Here is a 23384-nt window from a genome sequence, read left to right as displayed (position 1 = left end):
GCAGAAACAATCATACCTTTTTGACAACAATAAACTTCATTTATTTTAAAACAGTCTACTCAGACTGACCTTTTTGACAATGTCTGAATTAATACAACGTTTTTGTTAAGACAAGTATATGGCATCTGACAGTAAACAAACGACAACACAATCATGTTTACAGAGTCTCTGATCTAATCTTAAGAACTCTGTGAAATTAGAATACAGATGAGGAAACTGAGGAGCTCGAGGGAAAGCTTACCAGATAACAATGTTGTTCATTATAGTGGTACCAAGCAGAGCCTCCTGCATCCCTTGAACCTCAGCAAAAGTTAGTATAGTCTCTTCAGGGGGCATCAAAAACTGTTTTTCTGTGCTTCTGCATTTAAAACAGTATTAAAAATCAGCACTTTGTATCAAAGCAGTTTCTAAGCAGTCCTTCTACATATTATGGAGCTATGCATAATAAACACTAATGCAATACCAGAAAAAAATTTCAATCAGAAAATATGTCTATTCTAAACTTTCTACAGTGAACATTTATTATCTTCTTATTATCTACCTGGATATATTGCAAGCACCTCAACTTCATTACATCCAAAATTAAACTCACTGGCTCTCTCTTTAAACCTCATGGTTCTTTCTGCATTCCTATCTCGACGAACTGTACCACCATCTACCCAGGTGACCAGCCTAGAAACCTGGACATTATCCTTGTCTCCTTCTTCTCTATCTACTCAATCACCAAGTTCTAATGATTTCATCATTTCATCTCTCTCAAATTGTCTGCTTCTCCCCATCTCCACAAACATTTTCCTAATTTAAGCAAACATTTATCTCTTGCTTAGACTACTGCAACAGGTCATGAATAAATAAGATAAACATGGTCCATGCTCTCTGTTATTAGGAAAGACAGATAAATAATCAGAATAAAGTGTAACAAGTATATGATAGACATAGAGGATGCTATGAGTTCTGTTTTCAACACGTTGAATTTGAGGTATCCATGAGACGTCTGATAAATAGGTGTGCTGGTCTAGAGGTTGAGAAAGAGCTCAGAGCTAGAAACGTGTTTGCAAGTAGTCAGTATCTAGATGGAGACTGAAGCAATGGAAACCAAGTGTATGAAACAAGAGAAGGGTCTAAGATCTTAAGGTACTTGTAATATTTAAAGGATACTCAGAGATTTCAAAGAAGACTGAAGAAAGAACAAACTACAGTTGCTGAGCTTGCACTCCACTGACTTCTTCCCTGTCGTGTCTGGCTCGCACCTCTCTAAAGTGCTTCTACGTTATAGCCTAGTGTTGAGGCAGAACCTGCTATACCATACCTACAGCACAGGAAAACAAGATGCTAGTGGTCCAACTCTCTCTGAAACCCTGTGATGAAATCATTCTTCATCTAATAGTTAAAATCGACCAATGCTTTTCTTACCCTCCATCTTCTGCAAAGGTCATGATTTCTACTTGTTGATCACAAAGGGTCCCACTGCTAGTGACTAGCCTTCTCTGTGTCAGGCCAAGCACAGCTTTTATATTTCCAGAACTCAGGAGTAATTGCTTTTCACTTTCACCATCAGAGGAACAAAGTAATGCCCTAAATCAAATGTAAGGAAAAATGCAGAGAAGTCAGGTGTAAGCCTTTAATATCAAAGGACTAGGATCAAACTTTAAACGGAAACTCTGGTCAGGGATACTGTTCTATTGATTTTGTTTTGTTTTGTTTTTTTAAAACAAATCTCTCTTCAGACCTAAATTTAGATTCTTTCAAGATTCAAGCCTAGGTTATAACTTGCACTCAGAACAGCTAACAGAGATAAAGATAAAGGGAAAGAAAAACTACTCCCTGAGAATTACATACCTGATTTCTCTGATTTCCAAATTTCCCAAAGCCACACACACAAGATTACAAACATCAGGCACTAGAACTATCTGTAATACTGGAACCTATATTAAAAAAAGCAGCCAAAAATTATATTTGGTTGTTTCATTTTTAATTAATCTAAATTTTCCAAAACTTGGTCACATTCTTTTCTATTCTCACTCTACCAGGATTAACTGCTAACATTTGAACAAATGTGAAAAGGTTCAGCAAACATCCTCTTTTTATAAGCTGTAAATCCAAATGTGCTATATGCAAAACAGTGTTTACTATAGCATTTATTTATGCAATCTACACTTCTACCAACAGGGGAATAATTAAATAAATTCTGACATGTGAATAAATGGAACAGCCATTTAAAATAAGTTTATTCACTGAACAAATATTTACTGAGCACCCCTATGCAGAGCACAGTGCTAGAAGCTGTGGACATAAAGAAGACGAATGAAATTTGGTAAGAAAGTAGATCATAAACATTCTCACAAAAAAAGAAAAAGGTGGGGCTGGCCCCGTGGCCGAGTGGTTAAGTTCGTGCGCTCCGCTGCAGGTGGCCCAGTGTTTCCTTGGTTCGAATCCTGGGTGCGGACATGGCACTGCTCATCAGACCACGCTGAGGCAGCGTCCCACATGCCACAACTAGAAGGACCCACAACAAAGAATATACAACTATGTACCAGGGGGCTTTGGGGAGAAAAATGGAAAAAATAAAATCTTAAAAAAAAAAAGAAAAAGGTAACATGACCACGTGAGGTCATGGACGTGTGAATTAACTTGACTGTGGGAATCCTTTCACAGTGTATACATACATCAAATCATCACATCATACACTTTAAATATATTACAATTTTATTTGTCAATTATGCCTCAATAAAGCTGGGAAAATAAATAAATAAAATTCAAAATAAATAAGTATGAAGAATATGCAGAAATAAGGAAACACGTTTATACAGTGAGTGGGAAAAGGCAGACTGAAAAATTTTAAGCACACTAGGATTGCAGCCATGTAAGATATGTATGAAAGTGGACAAGGACTAGAAGAAAATATATACAGAAAAAAAGCAAGAATGATGTTTTTGTGAGGGATAAAAAATATAAGTATCAGCAAGTTTAGAAGTCAGAATACACATGAAATTCCAAGCTCTTCCCTCCAGAAGGTCTAGTGCAAAAATCCGTCTCTGGATAAACGTGATAAAACCAATAAAGCACAGTGTTAATTACAGAGTCTAGATGGTGAGTGTATGGGTGCTCGCTGTAAAACTTTCCTGAATGTTTAAAAATTCTCATCATAAAAAGTTGGGAAAGAAATCTCGACGCTCTGCTCTGTCTTGCATGATCATAGATCCCATTTTTGGTAAGCTGCCCATCTATATTACCATGCAAATGACTGCAAAGATCGCTTTCACCTCGAAGATTCTGACTTACCTCTGTGAAGTGCCAGGAATAAATTTTTTCCCACTGCCAAGTATCCAGAGGTTTCCAAAGAGAAACTACATATTCACACGCAGTTATGATACACGGCTCTTTCAAACCAGCTATTTCCCACCACATGGCACTCACATCCACAGAACAGGAACCTGAAGTATTCTGACACAGAATGGCAATAAATTATGTCAAAGGGATACTTGGGGTCTGTTTCATGAAAAGAATAAATATGAAAAGTGATGGATTACAAGGATTAGATGAAATGCTAAATAAATGTAATTAAAGTTTTATGCAGGTCAAAAGAGAGCTTTGTGGGTCTTATGCAACTGAAAAACATCGCCCATACACACTTATATTATGATGGATTTAAAATGTATAGCTCCAGAGCGGAATAGATTCAGATTTAACCACAAAAAAGAGCCCATAAGAACTTGCCCATGCGGAAATGAAACATGCTGAGGAACCACCCATGGGTTGAAGAGGGAATAAAACTGAAACAACATACTATTTCTAAAACGAACAAGGAGAGTCCAAACATGCAGAGCATGGCCCAAGCAGTATTTCCAGAAAAACTTATCATCGTAAAGGCATTTATCAAAAAACAAGAAAGATAAAAATATAGTACGCAAGCAGCTCAAGAAGTTAGTATAAGGACAACAAAATAAGCACAGTGAAAAAGAGAAGGAAGGAGTTATTAAGGATAAAAACAGAAATAAATGAAACAGGAAACCAAAAAACCCAATTAACAACCAATACAACCAAAAACTAGTTTTTTCTGAAGACCAACAGAATGGACAAATTTCTTAAGTTTGATGTAGGAAAAAAATACTGTTAGAAATGGGAAGCGGGAGAGAGGCTCAACTGCATATACACAAACAAAAAAACTATAATAAACTTTTTATTTGCAAATTTGAAAACACAAATGAAATGGTTGATTCCCTAAGAAACTAAGTTAGTTACATTGATTCAAGAATAGCTTTGAAACCACATAGGTATGACTATGTATTTTTTATAGAAAAGGAATCCGGGGCTCAGAGGCTCAATGATTTGCCCAAGGTCACACAGCCAGTCATGGCAGAAACAGTTCATGTGGATTTAAAGCTCTTTCTTCTATACCAGTTGTTCTCAACTGGGGGCAATTTTGCCATCCTCCCCCGGGGGACATACAGAAATACCTGGAGACATTTTTGGTTATCACAACTAGGGAGGGGATGCTACTGGCTCTAGTGGGTGGAAGCCAGGTTTGCTGCTAAACATACTACAATGCACAGGCCAGCCCCCAACAACACAGAGTTATCCAGCCCCAGTGTCAGCAGTGCTGGGTAGGAGAAACCCTGCTCCACACCATGCTACTTCAAGCACCATGGATAAAAAGTTAACTAGGTCACGGGTCCAACCGCTTCTCAGGACTTACCAAAATAACATTAACAGAATATCATAATTTATATTTCTCAAAACCATATACATCACACAGCATATGAAAGATTCACCATTCACTATATTATAATCTAGAACTACTACTCATTTTCTAATAAATCACCATAAGTGTTTCTTCTAGAAACATTATACCATTTGGATAGGAGTCTTAAATGGCTCCTCTCTCATTCTTCTTCTCCCTTTGTCAAAATGCCTGGTTTTAATTTAGAGACCAAGTTGAGTTACTTAGCTTAAGTTGATCTTGGCAATAACTTGACACATAAATGTCTTCAGGAGATGATCTCAAAATACAAATATGCATGCCACAACTAGAAGGACCCACAACAAAGAATAGGCAACTATGCACCAGGGGGGTTTGGGGAGAAAAGGAAGAAAATAAAAAAATCTTTAAAAAAAAAATACAAACACAGGTAAATATTGTGAGAAACAAAGAATTTAAATCTCTTTTTCTGAATCTGGTTTACCAAGTTTATTTGACAGTAATTAGGAATGAGAAGCTAGATGATCAAATTCTCCTCAATTTTCCTATAAATTCATTATAAATTTTTCACATGTAAGACATAAGACACATTAGAAAGTAACAGTCTTCTGACCTTTAACTTTGAAACCAATTGTAGGTTGCCTGGGTTTACCCTGTCACAGGCAGGAACGTCTGCTATTTCTGTCTGTGGAAACAAAAGGCACAGGATTAATCTACACTTTATGTCTGAGGTCTGTCTGCAGCACTCACTCATCAGAACATCTACTTCCTAAGTTTTAATTTCTCTGGCAAAAGCAGCAAAGCTCCAAATGCAACCACTTCACTGATGACAAAGAGAATAGGATCATCCCACATTTAAAAAACGTATTTTTTAATTAATCTTAATTTACCCAGAATGAACTTAATGTTTACAGTGAAGTCACATCAGAGGAACGTGTTAAAACATTCTTAAACACTGAGGAGCCAACGTGTAAGGAAGTCATGCTGTCCACATTCACCAAGATATTTCATTCCTTTAGAGAAAATGTCACAAAGGAGGTGGACCGTACCTGTTCAACAGAAAGTTTCCACGATTCCAGACATGTATTCCCATGCAGCTGATTTTCTTGGAAAGTGAATGACTCATTGGGAAGAGGTGTTGCTTGGGGACCAGAATCACAGTCACAGGAAGGCTTTCCCTTCCTTCCTGACACATGCAGGCTGCCGTCTAATTCTGGTGGGCTGGCCCAACTGTTGCACTGCTTCTGATCACTGGCAAGACTGACTGGGGTGTGCGAGTGAGAAAGCCGGGGTGGAGAGCAAGTTCGTCCAACAAACTCTGCACACACTTCTTCACAGTGTGCTCGGGAGCCAACAGCTGGAGTAACGCCTAAGATGGGGAAAGTGGGTGAACACGCGTCTGCTGCTGGCGCGTCATTATCGTCTGGTCTAACCGTATTTAAAGGAGTGAAAAGCAGTATGGACGAAGAAAGGCCCTGAGGCTGGCTTTTTAGGCTCGGCGTTTTAGGGCATGCTTTTCCTGGTACACTAATCAGTTCCTCTTCCAAGTCCTCCATTTCTGTATTGATTTGTTCAGGAGTCAATTCCTCCAAAACAATACAATTTCCTTCTCTAAGAGGCCTCTCCCCATATATTTTTGATTCAAAAGGCTCAACTGCCCTTTCCGAGCAGAAGTGCAATTTTTCAAGTTTAAGAGGTCCGAAGTCTTTATCAGGTAACTCAAAGTCAGTGATTTCGAGAAGAGACGATAGTTGCTTTAAACTTAGCATTTCATTCTTATGAAATGGAGCACGGAAAGCATCATCCTCCAAAACCAAATAAGCACTATTCCTGGAAGAAAGGGACTCCTCTTTTTTCATTTTTTCATTTTTTTTCATTTGACAATGACTTTCTTTTCCTAAAATAGAAAGCAACAATAACAAATATCCAACAAAAGAGACATTAATACCCAACAAAGAGTGAGCTTCTGAACTCCAATACAGTGGAAAATGTTCATTGCTTTTCCCACCCATGGCTCTGAAACCTCAGTAAAAGGTTCAAAGCTCGGCCGTAGGTTAGTAGTTACCCAGCAGCTCTCCTTTTGCGTATCAAAACCAGCATGGCGCTGACATTAGCTGGGAGAAGGAAGACAGGGGTCTACTCCCAGCTCTGCCACTGATTTGCTGTGTTATGTTGGGCAGTCAATTCACTTCATTTTCCCTTGGCCCTCATAAGGGAACTAGACTAAGAATCTCTAATGTCCTTCTTCCCCGAAAACTGATTCCAACAGGCTATCAGAATACAGTCTGCAAAATGCTCGCTCTTCTCAATGAAGAAAACTTAGTCCCCTTTTAGGGCAAAGAGTAATTTACTGCTCTTAGAGTGACTGGAATTCTGTATCATTCAAAATGTGGCTGCATCCATCACCAAATGAATGGATAAACAAACTGGTACATACATGTGATGGAATATTATTCAGCCATAAAAAAGAATGAAATATTGAGTCATGTTATAATATGGATCTCGAAAACATGCTAAGTGAAAGCAGCTAGATACAAAAGGTCACATATTGTATAATTCCATTAATATGAAATATCCAGAATAAGTAAATCCATAGAGATAGAATACAGATTGGTGGTTGCCAGGGGCTAGGGGGAGAGGAAAGGGGGAGCAACTTTTTAACGGGTATAGGGTTTCCTTTTGAGGTGATGAAAATGTTTTGGGACTAAATTGGGGTCATGGTTGCACAGCATTGTGAATGTACTAAATGCCACTGGATTGTTTGCTTAGTTCAAAATGGTTAATTTTATGTTATGTGAATGTCACCTCAAGAAAAAAAAATCTTTCAATGTAGCTGCAGGTTACTAAAATCACAGCAGGTTATTTTCAAGTACACAAAAGAATGTTTCTAATTTATTACTAGATTGCCCTACTTTCTGATTTCTTTGTATTTGTGTTGGCTTAAAAGATGATAAAAAAGCCATGATGATTATTATTTTTAAATTAATCAAATAATTATAGCTCATAGACCAAAGCCTGCATCCCACCGTATGGAGCAGCTGGCTGCCTGCTTTTGCAAATAAAGTTCTATTGGAACAGTCACATGTACATATTGTCTCTGGTTACTTTCGCACTATACTTGAGTAGCTGTGACAGAGCACAATGGCTGTATTTACCACCTGGCTGTTTACAGAAAGTCTGTTAATTTCTAGTATAGAATCACAGTGAATTAGCTAGTTTTTGTGCTTAGTTTATCAGATATAACTACTGAGTAAATGAATAAAAAGTTTAAATTATAACATGTCTCTTGCTATCATCCAAAATCTTGTCTCCCACAGACCTTACAGAGACTGTATTAGAGATTTTATCCAAAAACGTTGCTCAGACCTATTGCATTCCTAAGAGAGCTTGTCAGTGGACTCTTACTCTAACACACATTTCATTTCACTTCAGAAACACTTCCTGTATTAGCTGTAAAGCTTCTACCCATGGAAAGATTGTGTTGTACCTGAATAAATACTAATTTTAGGTAGACATCTAATGTATTTTCCTTCTGTGTCAACTTTTTCAACCACGTTAGTGAACTCTGACACCACATAGCTAGGTTTGAATCCTGGCTCTGTCACTTTAATTAAGTCACTTTAATCTCCTTGTGCCTTAGCTTCCTCAGCTGTAAAGCGAGGACAGAAACAGATTCCCCCTCATGTAGGGACGCTGTGATTCAGGAAGTTTGCTAGCATCTGTGCAACATCTAGGAAGCGCCAGGCACAGAGTGTTAACCAGCGTCATCATCAACCACACCGTGATTCACCTCCAACCCTCTTCTTACCATGAATAGTTGCTTTTTCATTCTCATCTTTGCGCAACGTGACTCCTTCCTTGGACCTATTGACACCACAAGTGCCAGAAGTTGGCAAAAGTAGTTCACAACGATCTAATTCAGGGGTGCAGGTTGACTTTCTTTTTCCTCCGGGTCTTCTGCCAGATGGCTGGGTAACCGCCTTCCTAGAAAAGTCATCTGGAGTGGGCCCAGTGGGGGAGCTGACTTCGGTTAATGAGAGAAGTTTCTGAGCAGGACTTCTCGAGTTGGGTCGTCCTGTGCATGTGTCAGACATCCTAATTTCACTTTGCTTAGTCTCTTCACTGGAAGAGTTTAAATTTTTAGTAGCTTCCTTTTTATTTTTAAACCCCTTCTTTCTGACACCCAAATGACTCTGAATTACAGCCTCCAGGGCTACTTTCCTCTGGCAGCTGGACATGCGTCGTGTGGTTCTGACATAATATTCTGCAGGAAATAGGAGGCCTTCAAGCACTGTGCAAGAATCTGTTTGATCTTCTGTAGAATCAGGGGAGATTACTTCTAGGCTGAGACTGTTAGGTTGACTTAGAACCTCATTTTCCTGAATACTTTCATTTTTACCATCAAGAGTGTTATTGGGAGATTTTAAAGACCTCTCTGCGTGATTTTGTTCTTTGAAGTTTTGGTTTTCATCTGCTGATAAGCTATCAGAAGTGAGTTCATTTAGAGAACATGAATTATCTGCCTCTAAGTTAGGACTTCTAGGCAGCTGGCCGCTTGCACTTACAGCTTTATTTACCTCTGGGTTATCTGTAAGGACAGTCATTTTTTTGTCTTGTGCTTCTAAGTTTACAGGTGAAACAGGGCTAATGTTTTCTAAACTGTGAGCAATAAGTTCACAGTTATCTTCAGAAGGCTTATGCTCGAGATGCTGACCACTACTGCTATCTAGCAGAGTATGCACAGGCAGTGTAGTCGCTCTGGGGAAGTCATTTCCTCTGAAGAGCTCATCGACACCTCTTTGTGGTTTGGCATTTGGAATTAATACACTCCCTACATTAGTTTCTATAACTGCTGCTGGAAGATCTGAACCGTCAGACTTAGGACTTAGAAGGTAAATTCTTTTTTCAGTTACGAGTGTCCTAGGATTTCCTCTATTGATTCCTTCCTGTTCCTTTAGTCTTTTTCCAGAGAGTAGAAGGGAATCAGTGTCAAAGAAAGACTCTCTTTCCTGTGAAATAAATGTTCTCTTCTGCTGCTTAGTTCTTCTCCCTGGCAGCTTACTCTGCCTTTTCTCACCATCAGGGCCATGGACCCTGTAGGGAAAACGTTCTTGGATATCACCTGTTCTTTGTATGCATAATCCTTCCACTGGGCCATGTCCTGGCTCCGCATCAAGCGTGACAGATGTCTTTCCTCCAGTGTCTTCATTGAGATGGGTGTTGATTTGTAACGTGTAACAAGGAGATGCTTTATTTTTAGGTTCTAAGAAGAAAAAATGATAATTATTAATATTTTCCTTGTAAAATGAAACAAAAAAATACTCCATATTTACTTTAAAATAGTATATATAAATACTACCAAACATTTATTTAAGAGTCAATGGTATTTCATTCAGGCAGATCAAAGTTCATGTTTTTAATAATCTAATAAACTATAATAATTTTAAGTAAACATAAACCAATAGAATTATGCTGGAAATAATGATTTTTTTTAAAGGGTTTTTAAAGATTTTACTTTTTTCCTTTTTCTCCCCAAAGCCCCCCGGTACATAGTTGTATATTCTTCGTTGTGGGTCCTTCTAGTTGTGGCATGTGGGATGCTGCCTCAGCGTGGTCTGATGAGCAGTGCCATGTCCGTACCTAGGATTCGAACCAACGAAACACTGGGCCGCCTGCAGCGGAGTGCGCGAACTTAACCATTCGGCTACGGGGCCAGCCTCTGGAAATAATGATTTTTAAACTAAACTTCTAGTTTAAAAAGAGCAACTCAACAATCCAACTGAAAGCATAGTTTGTTGCTCAGAGAATAGGAGAAAATATTTATAAATCACATATCTGATAAGGGTCTAACAGCTAGAAGATACAAAGAATCTTTACAACTCAACAATAAAAAGACAACCTAATTAAAATATTGTTAAAGGACTTGAATAAACATTTCTCCAAAGAAGATATAAAACTGCCAATAAGCACACGAAAAGATATTCAACACCATTAGTCACTAAGAAATGCAAACCAAAACCAATTAGATACCACTTAACTTGTACCAAGATGAAGCTAATTGTGAAAATGGAAAATTACAAATATTAACAAGGATGTGGAGAAACTGGAAGTCTTGTGCATTATGGTGGGAATGTAAAATGCTACAGCTGCTGTCGAAAACAGTCTGGCGGCTCCTCAAAAAGTTAAACATAGAATTACCATATGACCCAGCAATTCCACTTAGATATGCACACAAAAGAACTGAAAAACATAAAAAACACTTGCACATTATAGTTCACAAGAGCGTAACAGCCAAAATTCGGAATAGCCAAAAAGTAGAAACAACCCAAATGTCCATCAACTGATAAATGGATATACAAATTACGGTATATCCGTACAATGGAATATTGTTCAGCTGCAAAAAGCAACCAAGTACTGACGCATGCTTGGATTTATGTATGCATGGATAACCAGTGAAAACATTATGCTAAGTGAAAGAAGCCAGTTACAAAAGGCCACATATTGTATGGTTCCATTTATATAAAATGTCCAGAATACGTAAATCCACAGAGACAGAAAGTAGATTAGTGGTTGCTAGGGGTTAGGGGTAGGATAGGTAGGTACAGGGTTTCTTTTGGGGGTGGTGAAAATGTTCTGGAATTACATAGTGATGATGGTTGCACAATCTTGTGAATACACAAAGAAGCACTGAATTAGACAGTTTAAAAAAAGTCTATTGCTAGTCCTTATCTTCTGGCTGTGAGAAAAAGAACCAGAGTCAAATATACCTGGGAGACGAATAACAAGAGAGCTTTACCTGGGCGGTTTAGCTGTGGTGAAACTTCTTCCTGGAGCAAGTCATCTTGTCCTTCCACTGTTTTCTTAAGAGAATTCTTAACCTTCTCAGCTCTTTGGGCACGCTAGAGAAAACAAAAGCAGCTCAAGGGACAAATTTAACAAAAAGAAATAAGTTTTTTTAAAAGTTTTATTATTATGAACTGTTTTTAGATAGTTTGTACTACAATACCCCAATTTGAGAGAAGAAGATTCACTTACCTGAAGGCGGGCCAAGGTCTTGCTGTATTCCCTTTTCAAGAAAGCTAATTTTTCCTTCAACTGGAAGAAGAAAAACACCAAAGAGTACTGAGCAGGTGGAAGGCAGAGTCCGAGAGAAGGGGTACAGTGCCTGTGAGGGCTGAGTGCTCAGCAGTCCCTCGGCAAGAGCAAGAGGCAGTGCAGGGAGTGGCGATGGCCCACACTCCTTTCCATTCTCACAAAGCACCAAGCTCTCAGATACCTCAGCCCCTCTGCAGAAACTCTTCCAGCTACCTGGAGCATTTCCTCCTCACCTCATTTTGCTAATTCCTACTGATTCCTCAAGCCTCAGCTGAGATTCTTTATTTCCCTGGGGTAGACTTCTAGGTCCTTCTCCAAATCCAAGTTAGACAATGCACCTCTCCCCTGGGCTTCCTTTATCACAGTACTTATTATATTCTATGTTGTCTGTTTACTTCCATTTTCCCCTGTGAGATCCTCAAAGGAAGCAGGAGCTGTCATCCTTATCAATCATTCCACAAATGCATCTCTTATTTGTCAGTTATTGGTCCAGGGATCTCTAGCACCTGGACCAACAACTGATACCCAATATGTGTCAGTTATTGTTCCAGCTCCTAGATACACAGGTGTCAAGCTTACATATAATGAAAGATACAGATAATAAACAAGAAAACAAACACATAAAATGACTTCACATGGCAGTCAATATCTAGATAAACAGGGAGCTGTGACAGTGCCTGGCCTACAGGGAATGGCGTACAGTACTTTAGATAGGGTGGCCAGGCAGGCCTTTCTGAGGACTACCATTCAAGCCCTCATGTGAAGGAGGAAGGAGCTAGCTTTGGGAAGATCAGAGAGAGAGCAACTTGTCCAAGATCCCCCAGTTTATAAATAGATTGCATCTCACAGCATCCTGTTTATCACCAACCTTATCGATATCTGGGAATTATCTTGTTGACTTGTAAATGACCCTTCTCACCCTCACTAGAAGGGAGGACTGGATACGAGGGCCGATGAATTAATGTGAACAGAGTTTAACACAATGCCTGGAACAACCAGCACAACCTACAATCAAGCTAACATCATCAGCACAAGCACAACGTGGCATGGATAAGGTTATTTAGGGCAGCCTGTTGTAGCAACAGAAGCTGGAAACCTAAAAGTCTCTCAGCCGAGTAATATTTAAAGAAAAGATGGCACTCCTACACTACAGAATGCCATATACAACTTAAAAAAATAAGGTAAACATATGCTAATGGGGATGTTAAACAAGGAGAAGGAAAACGGAAGTTGTAGAACCATCCAGATCATACCATTTATGAACATTGACCTTTCCAAACAGTACACATTAATTTTCGGTGGTTAGGGAGTACAACGGCACCCCTCCCCACGCCCCACCCCGCCCACCATACACACACACAAACGCAAACGCGAACACACACACACACACACACACACACGCACGCAAAGATCGAAAGTACCAGACTAAGAGATTTACTTGCGGGGGCGGGGGCAGGGAAGGTGTCAAAGGAGCCTTAGCTTTATCTAAAGTTTAACATTTTGTATTTATGCATTGGTGCTGTAATGAAAACTTGTTCGTGAGCACGGCGCTCTTCTACATTTTCACTCCCTGTGCCCCTTCAGTCCGGAGAAGAGCGTGGGTCAGAGATAACTGCCGCCCTCGAACAGCCGAGGAAACAGCCTATAATCCTAGGACAGGGGGTCGGAGTTGCGTCTGCCCTTCCCGCACCCCTCGGCACCTTTTCCTTCTCCTCACAGCTGAGGGGCTTCCCGAGAGGCTCTTCCATCGGGCCAGCGGCCGAAAGAAAAGAACAGCCGTCGCCAGGTCCGGGCCTGCGGACACCAGTATCACGGCTGGCCCTGAACCCCCCAGGCGCCGGGGGAAAAACCGGGGATCAGCGCGCGACCAGCCGGCCCACGTGGGCTCGCGCGCCGGGAAGCCCCGCCAATTGCAGCCGGCGCTCAGCCTGCGCACGCGCAGCCGGAGACTGCCGAGCAATGGAGCGGGGCCGCCCAGCGGAGAGCCGAGCTGTGGATGGGAGCCGAGGCCGCCCGGAGCGGAAGTGGGGCAGCTGCCGGAAGTAGTCGGAATCCCTGAACGACAGACGGGCAGACAGACTTGGACAGAGGCGAGAGCTGCGGAAAGGAGTTGGTGGCCATGGAGTTGGGCGAGCTGCTCTACAACAAGTCCGAGTACATCGAGACGGTGCGCGGGTCCTGTCATCTGCCCTCCCCTTGCCAGGCCTGCGTCCATCTGAGCCCAGAGCCGCCGTTCTCTCCCTGCCCCACCCCGGGTCCCGGTGGCAGTTAGTGGGGATTACCTAGGGACACTTCGTGCATGGTCTGGCTTCGTTATATATTCTTTGTATGGCCAGTTTAACCTTTTTTAATTTATTCTTGATTCCCTCGTGGAGATAAAATGCCTTCCAGAAAGCAGGACATCCGTCCAAATATTAATTACAGCTCCAGGCTTCCGACCAATTTGAAGTATTTTTTGAACTGACATTTCGTAATTTATTACTGTGTGCTAAAGACTGTTGGGTTCTTTATAGTCGATACATAATGTGTGTAAATTGCTTGAAACAGAGTAAGTGTTCCAGCAACGTTCCTGTTATTTTGTTTTTCATTGAATTCTCACCACTCTATGATATTAGTAAAGTCGTTATCCTGGTTTTAGGGCTGTGAAACCGAAGTATGGAACTGAGACTGGAATCCGCGTTTCTGATGCGGTTAGGCTGTAGGCCTAATGGTCCAAATTCTGGATCCGTTCTTTGAATCCCCAGTTTCCTAATCCATGCTTGCTGCTTTGATATACTGCACTCGTTCCGGTGCAGACCTCACCCCATTTCAAGTCTTTTTCTGTCCAGTGTGAGCTTTCTTGATGGAAACCTGTAGCCCAGAACCCACTCAGTATGTTCACCCCGGTTTTCTGCTGTTTCCTTTCAGGCGTCTGGGAACAAAGTTAGTCGCCAGTCAGTGTTGTGTGGAAGTCAGAACATCGTTCTCAATGGCAAGGTAAGGGACCAAGCCAGCTCCAGTACGCAAACTTTTGCTGTCTTTCCACTAATTATCACATTAGCAGGGCAGATAAAATGTTGTCATGTCTCCCGTTTATTGCTGTACATTTAAAAATTCTCTTTTTTTTCTTTTTCACTCTCCAAATTAGATTTATTGAATACAAAAGAGATTCAATAAAGGAAGGCAACAGAAAGCCTTTTTCCTTTTATGCTAGGCACAAAATACAATGGCACCTACAACTGAAATTGTACAATATTGTAGTGTGCCCTGTACGACTGGAGACAAAACATAGTTAGGCAACAAAATATTTTAGGGTAAAAACTAAAGTAATACTAATATAATTATCTGTTTAATAATAATTAATGATTCAGTATTAATTGAAACCTTTAAAATTAATGTAACAATTAAGAAAGATATTAAAATATGAGACAAATATGCAAGATGGAATATGAAAGGCTCAGAATCTTGTAGTCTGAGTAGATTGAAATAGCAGAGAGATGAGTATAAGCTTAGGAATGATATTAGAACATTGCCAAACCAGAGAAAATTCAAAATATATTTGAGGGGCCGGCCCCGTGGCCTAGTGGTTAAGTTCACGAGCTCCGCTGCTTCAGCCAGGGTTTTGCTGGTTCGAATCCTGGGCACGGACATGGCAGCACTGATCAGGCCACGCTGAGGCAGCATCCCACATGCCACAACTAGAAGGACCCACAACTAAGAATATACAACTATGTACCCCGGGGGCTTTGGGGAGAAAAAGGAAAAAAATAAAATCTTTAAAAAAAAAAAGATATATTTGAGCTTGACAAATACTGAAGTCTATAGTTTTTTCCTGCCATCTAGAACACTCAATTTTCCTTGAAATGTTACATCTCTAACTTCCAGAGAGAAAGTAGTCTCACTGTAATCAAGGTATCAGGTATCAGATGTAATCTAGATATCATAGATATTTTCCAGTAGAGACACAATTACTCCCTCCATTAGCCCATCATGCCATGAGATTTTAATGGAAAAGAAAAATGGTTCAGTGATGAGATATAATAAGTAATTATAGACAGTGTTTCTGCACAGAGTTTGAAAATTCAGTTAACTCTGTCTGATTCAATGGTAAATGTGTGGAGGTTTTTTGGAAGTCCCTTAGCTAATTCCAAAACGTTTTCAGTAGAAAAATTTGTAGGAAGATTTTTTTTTTTTTGCTGAGGAAGATTTGCCCTGAGCTAACATCTGTACCAGTCTTCCTCTACTTTGTATGTGGATTGCCGCCAAGGCATGGCTTGAGAAGTGGTGTGGGTCTGCACCTGGGATCCAAACCTGTGAACACAGGCCACTGAAGTGGAACGTGTGGAACTCTAACAACTTGGCTACAGGGCCAGCCCTGATTTTTATTTTTTTAATCGAGGTGAAACATATGTGACAAATTTTGCCAGTTTAACCTTTTTTTTTGCTGAAGAAGATTAGCCCTGAGCTAACATCTATTGCTAATCTTCCTCCTTTTTCGCTTGAGGAAGATTAGTCCTGAGCTAACATCTGTGTTGGTCTTCCTCTACTTTATAAGTGGGCTGCCACCACAGCATGGCTGACAAGTTGTGTAGGTCCACACCTGGGAGCCAAACCCATGAACTCAGGTCACAGGAGGTGGAGCACGCCAAACGTAACCACTACGCCACGGGGCCAGCCCCCATTTTAGTCTTTTTTTTTTCTTTATTACAGCCACATGCTATTTTAGGGTTTTCGTGTTTAATATATTTTTTTATTGAGTTCATAATAGTTTACATCAATGAGAGATTTCAGTTGTACATAATTTCTTGACTGTCACCACATAAGTGCTCCCCTTCACCCCCTGTGCCCACCCCCACCCCCCTTCCCCTGGTAACCACTGAACTATTTTCTTTGTCCATGTGTTTGTTTATATTGACATAAGAGTGAAATCATCTGGTGTTTGTCTTTCTCTTTTTCTTTTTTTAAACATTTTATTTTTCCTTTTTGTCCCCAAAGCCCCCTGGTACATAGTTGTGTATTTTTAGTTGTGGGTCCTGCTAGTTGTGGCATGTGGGACGCCACCTCAGCATGGCCTGATGAGTGGTGCCATGTCCGTGCCCAGGATTTGAACCAGTGAAACCCTGGGCCACTGAAGTGGAACGTGCGAACTTAACCACTCCGCCACGGGACTGGCCCCTGGTGTTTGTCTTTATTAGTCTGGCTTATTTTGCTTAGTATAATTTCCTCCAGGTCCTTCCATTTTATTGCAAATAGGATGGATTTGTCTTTTTTATGGCTGAGTAGTATTCCATTGTATATATATACCACGTCTTCTTTATCCAGTCATAGGTTGATGGGCACTTGGATTGTTTCCATGTCTTGGTTATTGTGAATATTGCTGCAATGAACATAGGGGTACATATGCTGCTTTAGATTGTTGATTTCAAGTTGTTTGGGTAGATACCCAGTAGTGGGATAGCTGGGTCATATGGTAGTTCTATTTTTAGTTTTTTTGAGGAATCTTGATACCGTTTTCCATAGTGGCTGCACCAGTTTGCATTCCCACCAGCAGTGTATGAGGGTTCCCTTTTCTCCACATCCTCTCCAACATTTGTTATTTTTAGTCTTAGTGATTATAGCCATTTTAACAGGCATAAGGTGGTATCTTAGTGTAGCTTTGATTTGCATTTCCCTGATGATTAGTGATGTTGAACATCTTTTCATGTGTTTATTGGCCATCTATATATCTTTTTTGAAAAAATGTCTGTTCATGTCCTCTGCCCATTTTTTGATCAGGCTGTTTTTTGTTGTTGTTCAGTTGTGTGAGTTCCTTATATATTATGGAGATTAACCCCTTGTCAGATATATGATTTGCAAATATTTTCTCCCAATTGGTGGGGTGTCTCTTTGTTTTGATCCTAGTTACTTTTGCCTTGCAGTAGCTCTTTAGTCTGATGAACTCCCACTTGTTTGTTTTTTCTTTTGTTTCCCTTGTCTGAGAGGACATGGTATTTGAAAAGATCCTTTTTAGTTCGATGTCAAAGAGTGTACTACTGATATTATCTTCCAGGAGTTTTATAGTTTCAAGACTTATCTTCAAGTCTTTGATCTGTTTTGAGTTTATTTTTGTGCATGGAGTGAGATAGTGGTCTACCTTCATTCTTTTGCATGTGGCTGTCCAGTTTTCCCAACACCATTTATTGAAGAGACTGTCTTTTCTCCATAGTATGTTCTTGGCACCTTTGTCAAAGATTAGCTCACCGTAGATGTGCGGTTTTATTTCTGGGCTTTCAGTTCTGTTCCATTGATCTGTGTGCCTGTTTTTGTACCAGTACCATGCCGTTTTGATCACTACGGCTTTGTAGTACATTTTGAAGTCAGGGATTGTGATGCCTCCAGCTTTGTTCTTTTTTCTCAGGATTGCCTTAGCAATTCAGGGTCTTTGGTTGCCCCATATGAATTTTAGGATTCTTTGCTCTATTTCCGTGAAGAATGTCATTGGGATTCTGATTGGCATTGCACTGAATCTGTAGATTGCTTTAGGTAGAATGGACATTTTAACTATGTTTATTCTTCCAGTCCATGAGCATGAAATCTCTTTCCATCTCTTTATGTCATTATCAGTTTCTTTCAGTAGTGCCTTATAGTTTTCATTGAATAAGTCCTTCACCTCCTTGGTTAAATTTATTCCTAGGTACTTTATTCTTTTAGTTACGATTGCAAATGGAATTGTATTCTTGAGTTCTCTTTCTGTAAGTTCGTTATTGGAGTATAGAAAAGCAACTGATTTTTGTAGGTTGATTTTGTACCCTGCAACTTTACTGTAGTTGTTAATTATTTCTATTAGTTTTCTGATGGATTCTTTGAGGTTTTATATATATAAGATCATGTTGCCTGCAAACAACAAGAGTTTCACTTCTTCACTCACTATTTGGATTCCATTTATTCCTTTCTCTTGCCTAATTGCTCTGGCCAAAACCTCCAGTACTATGTTGAATAAGAGTGATGATAGTGGGCACTCTTGTCTCGTTCCTGTTCTCAGGGGGATGGTGTTCAGTTTTTGCCCATTGAGTATGATGTTGGCTGTTGGTTTGTCATGTATGGCCTTTATTATGTTGAGGTAATTTCCTTCTATCCCTATTTTGTTCATAGTTTTTATCATAAATGGCTGTTGGATCTTGTCAAATGCTTTCTCTGCATCTATTGAGATGATCATGTGGTTTTTATTCCTCAATTTGTTGATGTGGTGCATCACATTGATTGATTTGCAGATGTTGAACCATCACTGTGTCCCTGGTATGACTCCCACCTGGTCATGATGTATGATCCTATTGATGTATTCCTGAATTTGGGTTGCCACAATTTTGTTGAGGATTTTTGCGTCTATGTTCATCAGCAATATTGCCTATAGTTCTTTTTTGTGCTCTCCTTGTCAGGCTTTTGTATCAGAGTGATGTTGGCCTCATAGAATATGTTAGGAAGCATTCCCTCTTCCCTAATTTTTTGGAATAGCTTGAGAAGTATAGGTACTAAATCCTCTCTGAAAGTTTGGTAGAATTCCCCAGGGAAGCCATCTGGTCCTGGGGTTCTATTCTTTGGGATGCTTTTGATTACTGTTTCAATCTCTTTTCTTGTGACTGGTTTATTCAGATTGTCTTTTCTTCTTGATTCAGCTTTGGGAGGTTGTAAGATTCTAAGAATTTATCCATTTCCACTAGATTGTCCATTTTGTTGGCATATAGTTTTTGGTAGTATTCTCTTATAATCTGTTATATTTCTGTGGAGTCTGTTGTTATTTCTCCTGTTTCACTTCTGATTTTGTTATCTGAGCTTTCTGTCTTTTTTTCTTTGTAAGTCTGGTTGGGGTTTGTCAATTTTATTTATCTTCTCAAAGCACCAGCTCTTTGTTTCGTTGATCCTTTCTACTGCCTTTTTTGTTTCAATAGCATTTATTTCTGCTCTGATTTTTATTATTTCTCTCCTTCTGCTGACTTTGGGCTTTGTTTGTTCTTCTTTTACTAATTCAGTTAGGTGTAATTTGACATTGCTTCTTTGGGATTTTTCTTGTTTGTTAAGGTGGGCCTGTATTGTGATGAATTTCCCTCATAATATGGTTTTTGCTGCATCCCATATGAGTTGGTATGGCATGTTATAATTTTCTTTTGTCTCCAGATATTTTTTTTTATTTCTCCTTTAATTTCTTGAATGATCCATTGGTTGTTCAATAGCATGTTGTTTAGTTTCCACATCTTTGTCCCTTTCTCAGCTTTTTTCTTGTAATTAATTTCTAGCTTTATAGCATTGTGATCAGAAGAGATGCTTGTTATTATTTCAATTTTCTTACATTTATTGAGGCTTGCCTTGTTTCCCAGCATACGGTCTATCCTTGAGACTGTTCTGTGTTCACTTGAGAAGAATGTGTATTCTGCTGTTTTTGGATGGAGCGTTCTGTATATGTCTATTACATCCAACTGGTCCAGCTTTTCATTTAATTCTACTGTTTCCTTGTTGATTTTCTGTCTGGATGATCTGATGTGATATGGAGTGGAGTGTTGAGGTCCCCTACTATTGATATCTTCTTTTAGGTTTGTTAATAGTTGCTTTATGAATTTTGGTGCTCCTGTGTTGGGTGCATAGATATTTATAAGCGTTATTTTTTCTTGATGGAGTGTCCTTTGATCATTATATACTGGCCCTGTTTGTCTCTCTTTACCTGCCTTGAAGTCTACTTTGACAGTCTACTTTGAAGTCTACTTTGTCTGATATTTTTTGATGATAGCTATTTTGAATTCATTGTCATTTAGCTTACAAATTTCTGTGTACTCAGAACTGAATTCCAGGTGTTTGTTGTTTTCTCTCTGATCTGGAGATTTGATGTAGTGTTATGTTAGGGGAGGTGGGTTGGGTTTTTCTCATTCTGATGTTATTTGGTTGCAGTTACTGCCAATCGCCACTGGGTGGGGCTTGAGAGCCGCACATTCTGAACCCTGGCCTTCAGCTGAGATCCCAGGCAGTGGAGCAGTGGGTGGGAGGAAGGGCGCTAACTCCTGCATGCTCTCCACGACTTTTCCTTCTGCTCTCCTGGGATGTTGGCTTGATGAGGTCACACACACACACACACACACACACACACACACACACACACACCTGAAGCTTTCACCCCATTAGTGGGCTTTCCTCTAGGCTGCAAGGGCCTGTGGGAGTCCTGGGTGATCCTGGGAATGAGATACCCCTTCCCCGCTCCTTCCCTCATGGATCCTCCCATCATTGCGGATTGCAGTCTCTAGGGGAGGGAGTGAAGTTCTCTCTTACCCTGTTCCAGCTCCTCCGAGTTGGGCTCCAACCTCTCCTCCCTCAGTCATGTGTCTGGGTGTCTCTCCAACGTTTCTGTATTATGTTAGGATGTCCTCTGTTGGAATATGGGTGCCCCTTTTTGTTGCATGTTGGAGGGAAGAGAGTCCTGGGCAAGTTCACTCTGCCATGATTCTGACCCCATTTTAACCATTTTTAAGTGTACAATTCATTGGCATTAATTACATTAACGGTGTTGTGCACATATCACCACTATTTCTAAAACTTTTTTCATCACTCCAACAGAAAGTCTGTACCCATTAAGGAGTAACTCTCCGTTCCCTTCTCTCTCTAGTCCTGGGTAACCTCAATTTACTTTCTGTCTTTATGTATTTGCCTATTCTACAAATTTCATATAAGTGGAATCATATAATATTTGTCCTTTTTTGGTCTGGCTTACTTCACTTAGCATAATGTTTTCAAAGTTCATTCATATTATAGCATGTATCAGAATTTTATTCCTTTTCATGGCTGAATAATGTTCCATTGTATGGTATGTTCCACTTTTTTTAATTCATTCATCTGTTGATGGACACTTCAGTTGTTTCCACCTTGGGGCTAGTGTGAATAATGCTGCCGTGAGCACTGGTGTACAAGTGTCTGTTTGAGTCCCTATTTCCAATTTTTGGGGTATATTCCTGGGGGTGGATTTCAGGGTCATATGGTAATTCTGTATTTAGCTTTATGAGGAATTGCCAAACGGTTTTCGACAAGGACTGCACCATTTTACCTTCCCACCACAATGCAAGAGTGTACTAATTTCTCCACATCCTCACCAACACTTAATTGTTTTCTGTTTTTTGGATGTGGGTGTGAATGGTATCTCATTGTGGTTTTGATATGCATTTCCTGAATGAGTAATGATGATGAACATCTTTTAATGTGCTTATTGGCCATTTGTATGTCTTTGGAGAAGTGTCGCTTCAGTCCTTAGCTGTTTTTAAATTGTGGTTTTTGTTATTGTTGAGTTGCAGGAGTTCTTTTTATATTCTGGACATTAAACTGTTATCAGATATGTGATTGCAAATATTTTTTACCATTCTGTAGATTGTCTTTTCACTTTCTTGATGATGTCCTTTGATGAACAAAAGTTTTTGATTTTGATGACATCCAATTTATTTTTTCTTTGTTGCTCAAGTTTTTGGTGTCATATCTAAGAATCCATTGCCAAACTAAAGGTCACAAAGATTTACTCATATGTTTTCTTCTAAGAATTTTATGGTTTTAGCACTTGTGTTTAGGTCATTAATCCATTTTGAGTTAATTTTTGTATATGGTATGAGGTAGGGATCCAAATTAATTAATTAATTCTTGTGGATGTGGCAATCCAGTTGTCCGAGCACCATTTGTTGAAGAGACTGTTCTTTCCCCGTTGAATGGTCTTGGGATCCTTGTAGAAAATCAATGGGCCGTCAATGTAAGGGTTTATTTCTGGACTCTCAGTTCTCTTCCATTGGTCAATATGTCTGTTTTTATCCCAGTACTACACTATTTTGGTTAATGTAGCTTTGTAGTAAATTTTGTAATCAGGAAGTATGAATCCTCCACTTTGTTCTTCTTTTTCAAGATTGTTTTGGTTGTTCAGGGTCCTCTCTTTTTAAAGAACTGTTTTATTCGGCAACATTTGGTGTACACAAGAGTATATGTGATAGGTATAAATAATGAAGCATAAAAATTTTAAATCAACACCACGAACCTACCACCCACCTGAAGAACTAGAGCATAACGCATAATAATACAGTGCTGCCTTTGTGTTCTTGTCCTAGCCCTTTCTTCTGCCTCGTTCCAAGAGGAAACGATTATGCTGAATTTTGTGTCTTATAAATTCTTTATTTAAAAGAAACTGTTTTGTTACGTATATATGTATTCCTAAATAATATATATTGTTTAGCTTTAGTTGATTTTCTGTTTTCTGTGACTTACTTTTTCTACTTCAATTTTTTTTTAATATTTTATTTTTTCCTTTTTCTCCCCAAAGCGCTCCCACCCTGGTACATAGTTGTGTATTTTTAGTTGTGGGTCCTTCTAGTTGTGGCACATGGGATGCTGCCTCAGCATGGCCTGATGAGCAGTGCCATGTCCGTGCCCAGGATTCGAACTGGTGAAACCCTGGGCCGCCAAAGTAGAGCGTGCAAACTTAACCACTCAGCCATGGGGCCGGCCCCTACTCTCAATTATTATAATAATGACAGTAGGAAGCACACACCACACTCAGTAACTATTGTTCTTCTGAACTGTGTTGCTAAGATTCATTGTGGTTTGTGCATTTTCGCTGCTGTGT

General features: G+C 39.7%; 2 protein-coding genes across 3 annotated transcripts in view; one reads left to right on the top strand and one right to left on the bottom strand.

The window, feature by feature from the left end:
- PALB2 (partner and localizer of BRCA2) overlaps positions 1-13734 on the bottom strand; it is a 22838-nt gene extending 9104 nt beyond the window's left edge. For both annotated transcript variants that reach the window (XM_014864731.3, XM_070484679.1), the window contains exons 1-10: positions 13495-13734; positions 11735-11794; positions 11496-11598; positions 8508-9962; positions 5749-6596; positions 5313-5384; positions 3283-3444; positions 1840-1925; positions 1414-1575; positions 242-358 (exon numbers count right to left, since the gene is read on the bottom strand). In XM_014864731.3, coding sequence (XP_014720217.3) covers positions 242-358; positions 1414-1575; positions 1840-1925; positions 3283-3444; positions 5313-5384; positions 5749-6596; positions 8508-9962; positions 11496-11598; positions 11735-11794; positions 13495-13542 — 3113 coding nt within the window. In that variant the 5' untranslated portion in view covers positions 13543-13734. The remainder of the gene's footprint in view (positions 1-241; positions 359-1413; positions 1576-1839; positions 1926-3282; positions 3445-5312; positions 5385-5748; positions 6597-8507; positions 9963-11495; positions 11599-11734; positions 11795-13494) is intronic.
- Positions 13729-23384, top strand: part of DCTN5 (dynactin subunit 5) — a 25892-nt gene continuing 16236 nt past the window's right edge. Inside the window, exons 1-2 of the mRNA XM_044746348.2 lie at positions 13729-13961; positions 14702-14770. Of these exons, the coding sequence (XP_044602283.1) occupies positions 13914-13961; positions 14702-14770 (117 nt within the window). The 5' untranslated portion in view covers positions 13729-13913. The remainder of the gene's footprint in view (positions 13962-14701; positions 14771-23384) is intronic.

This window comes from Equus asinus, chromosome 14 (assembly GCF_041296235.1).
Source record: "Equus asinus isolate D_3611 breed Donkey chromosome 14, EquAss-T2T_v2, whole genome shotgun sequence".
Classification (NCBI taxonomy): Eukaryota; Metazoa; Chordata; class Mammalia; order Perissodactyla; family Equidae; genus Equus; species Equus asinus.
This window is presented reverse-complemented; position numbering and strand designations above follow the sequence as displayed.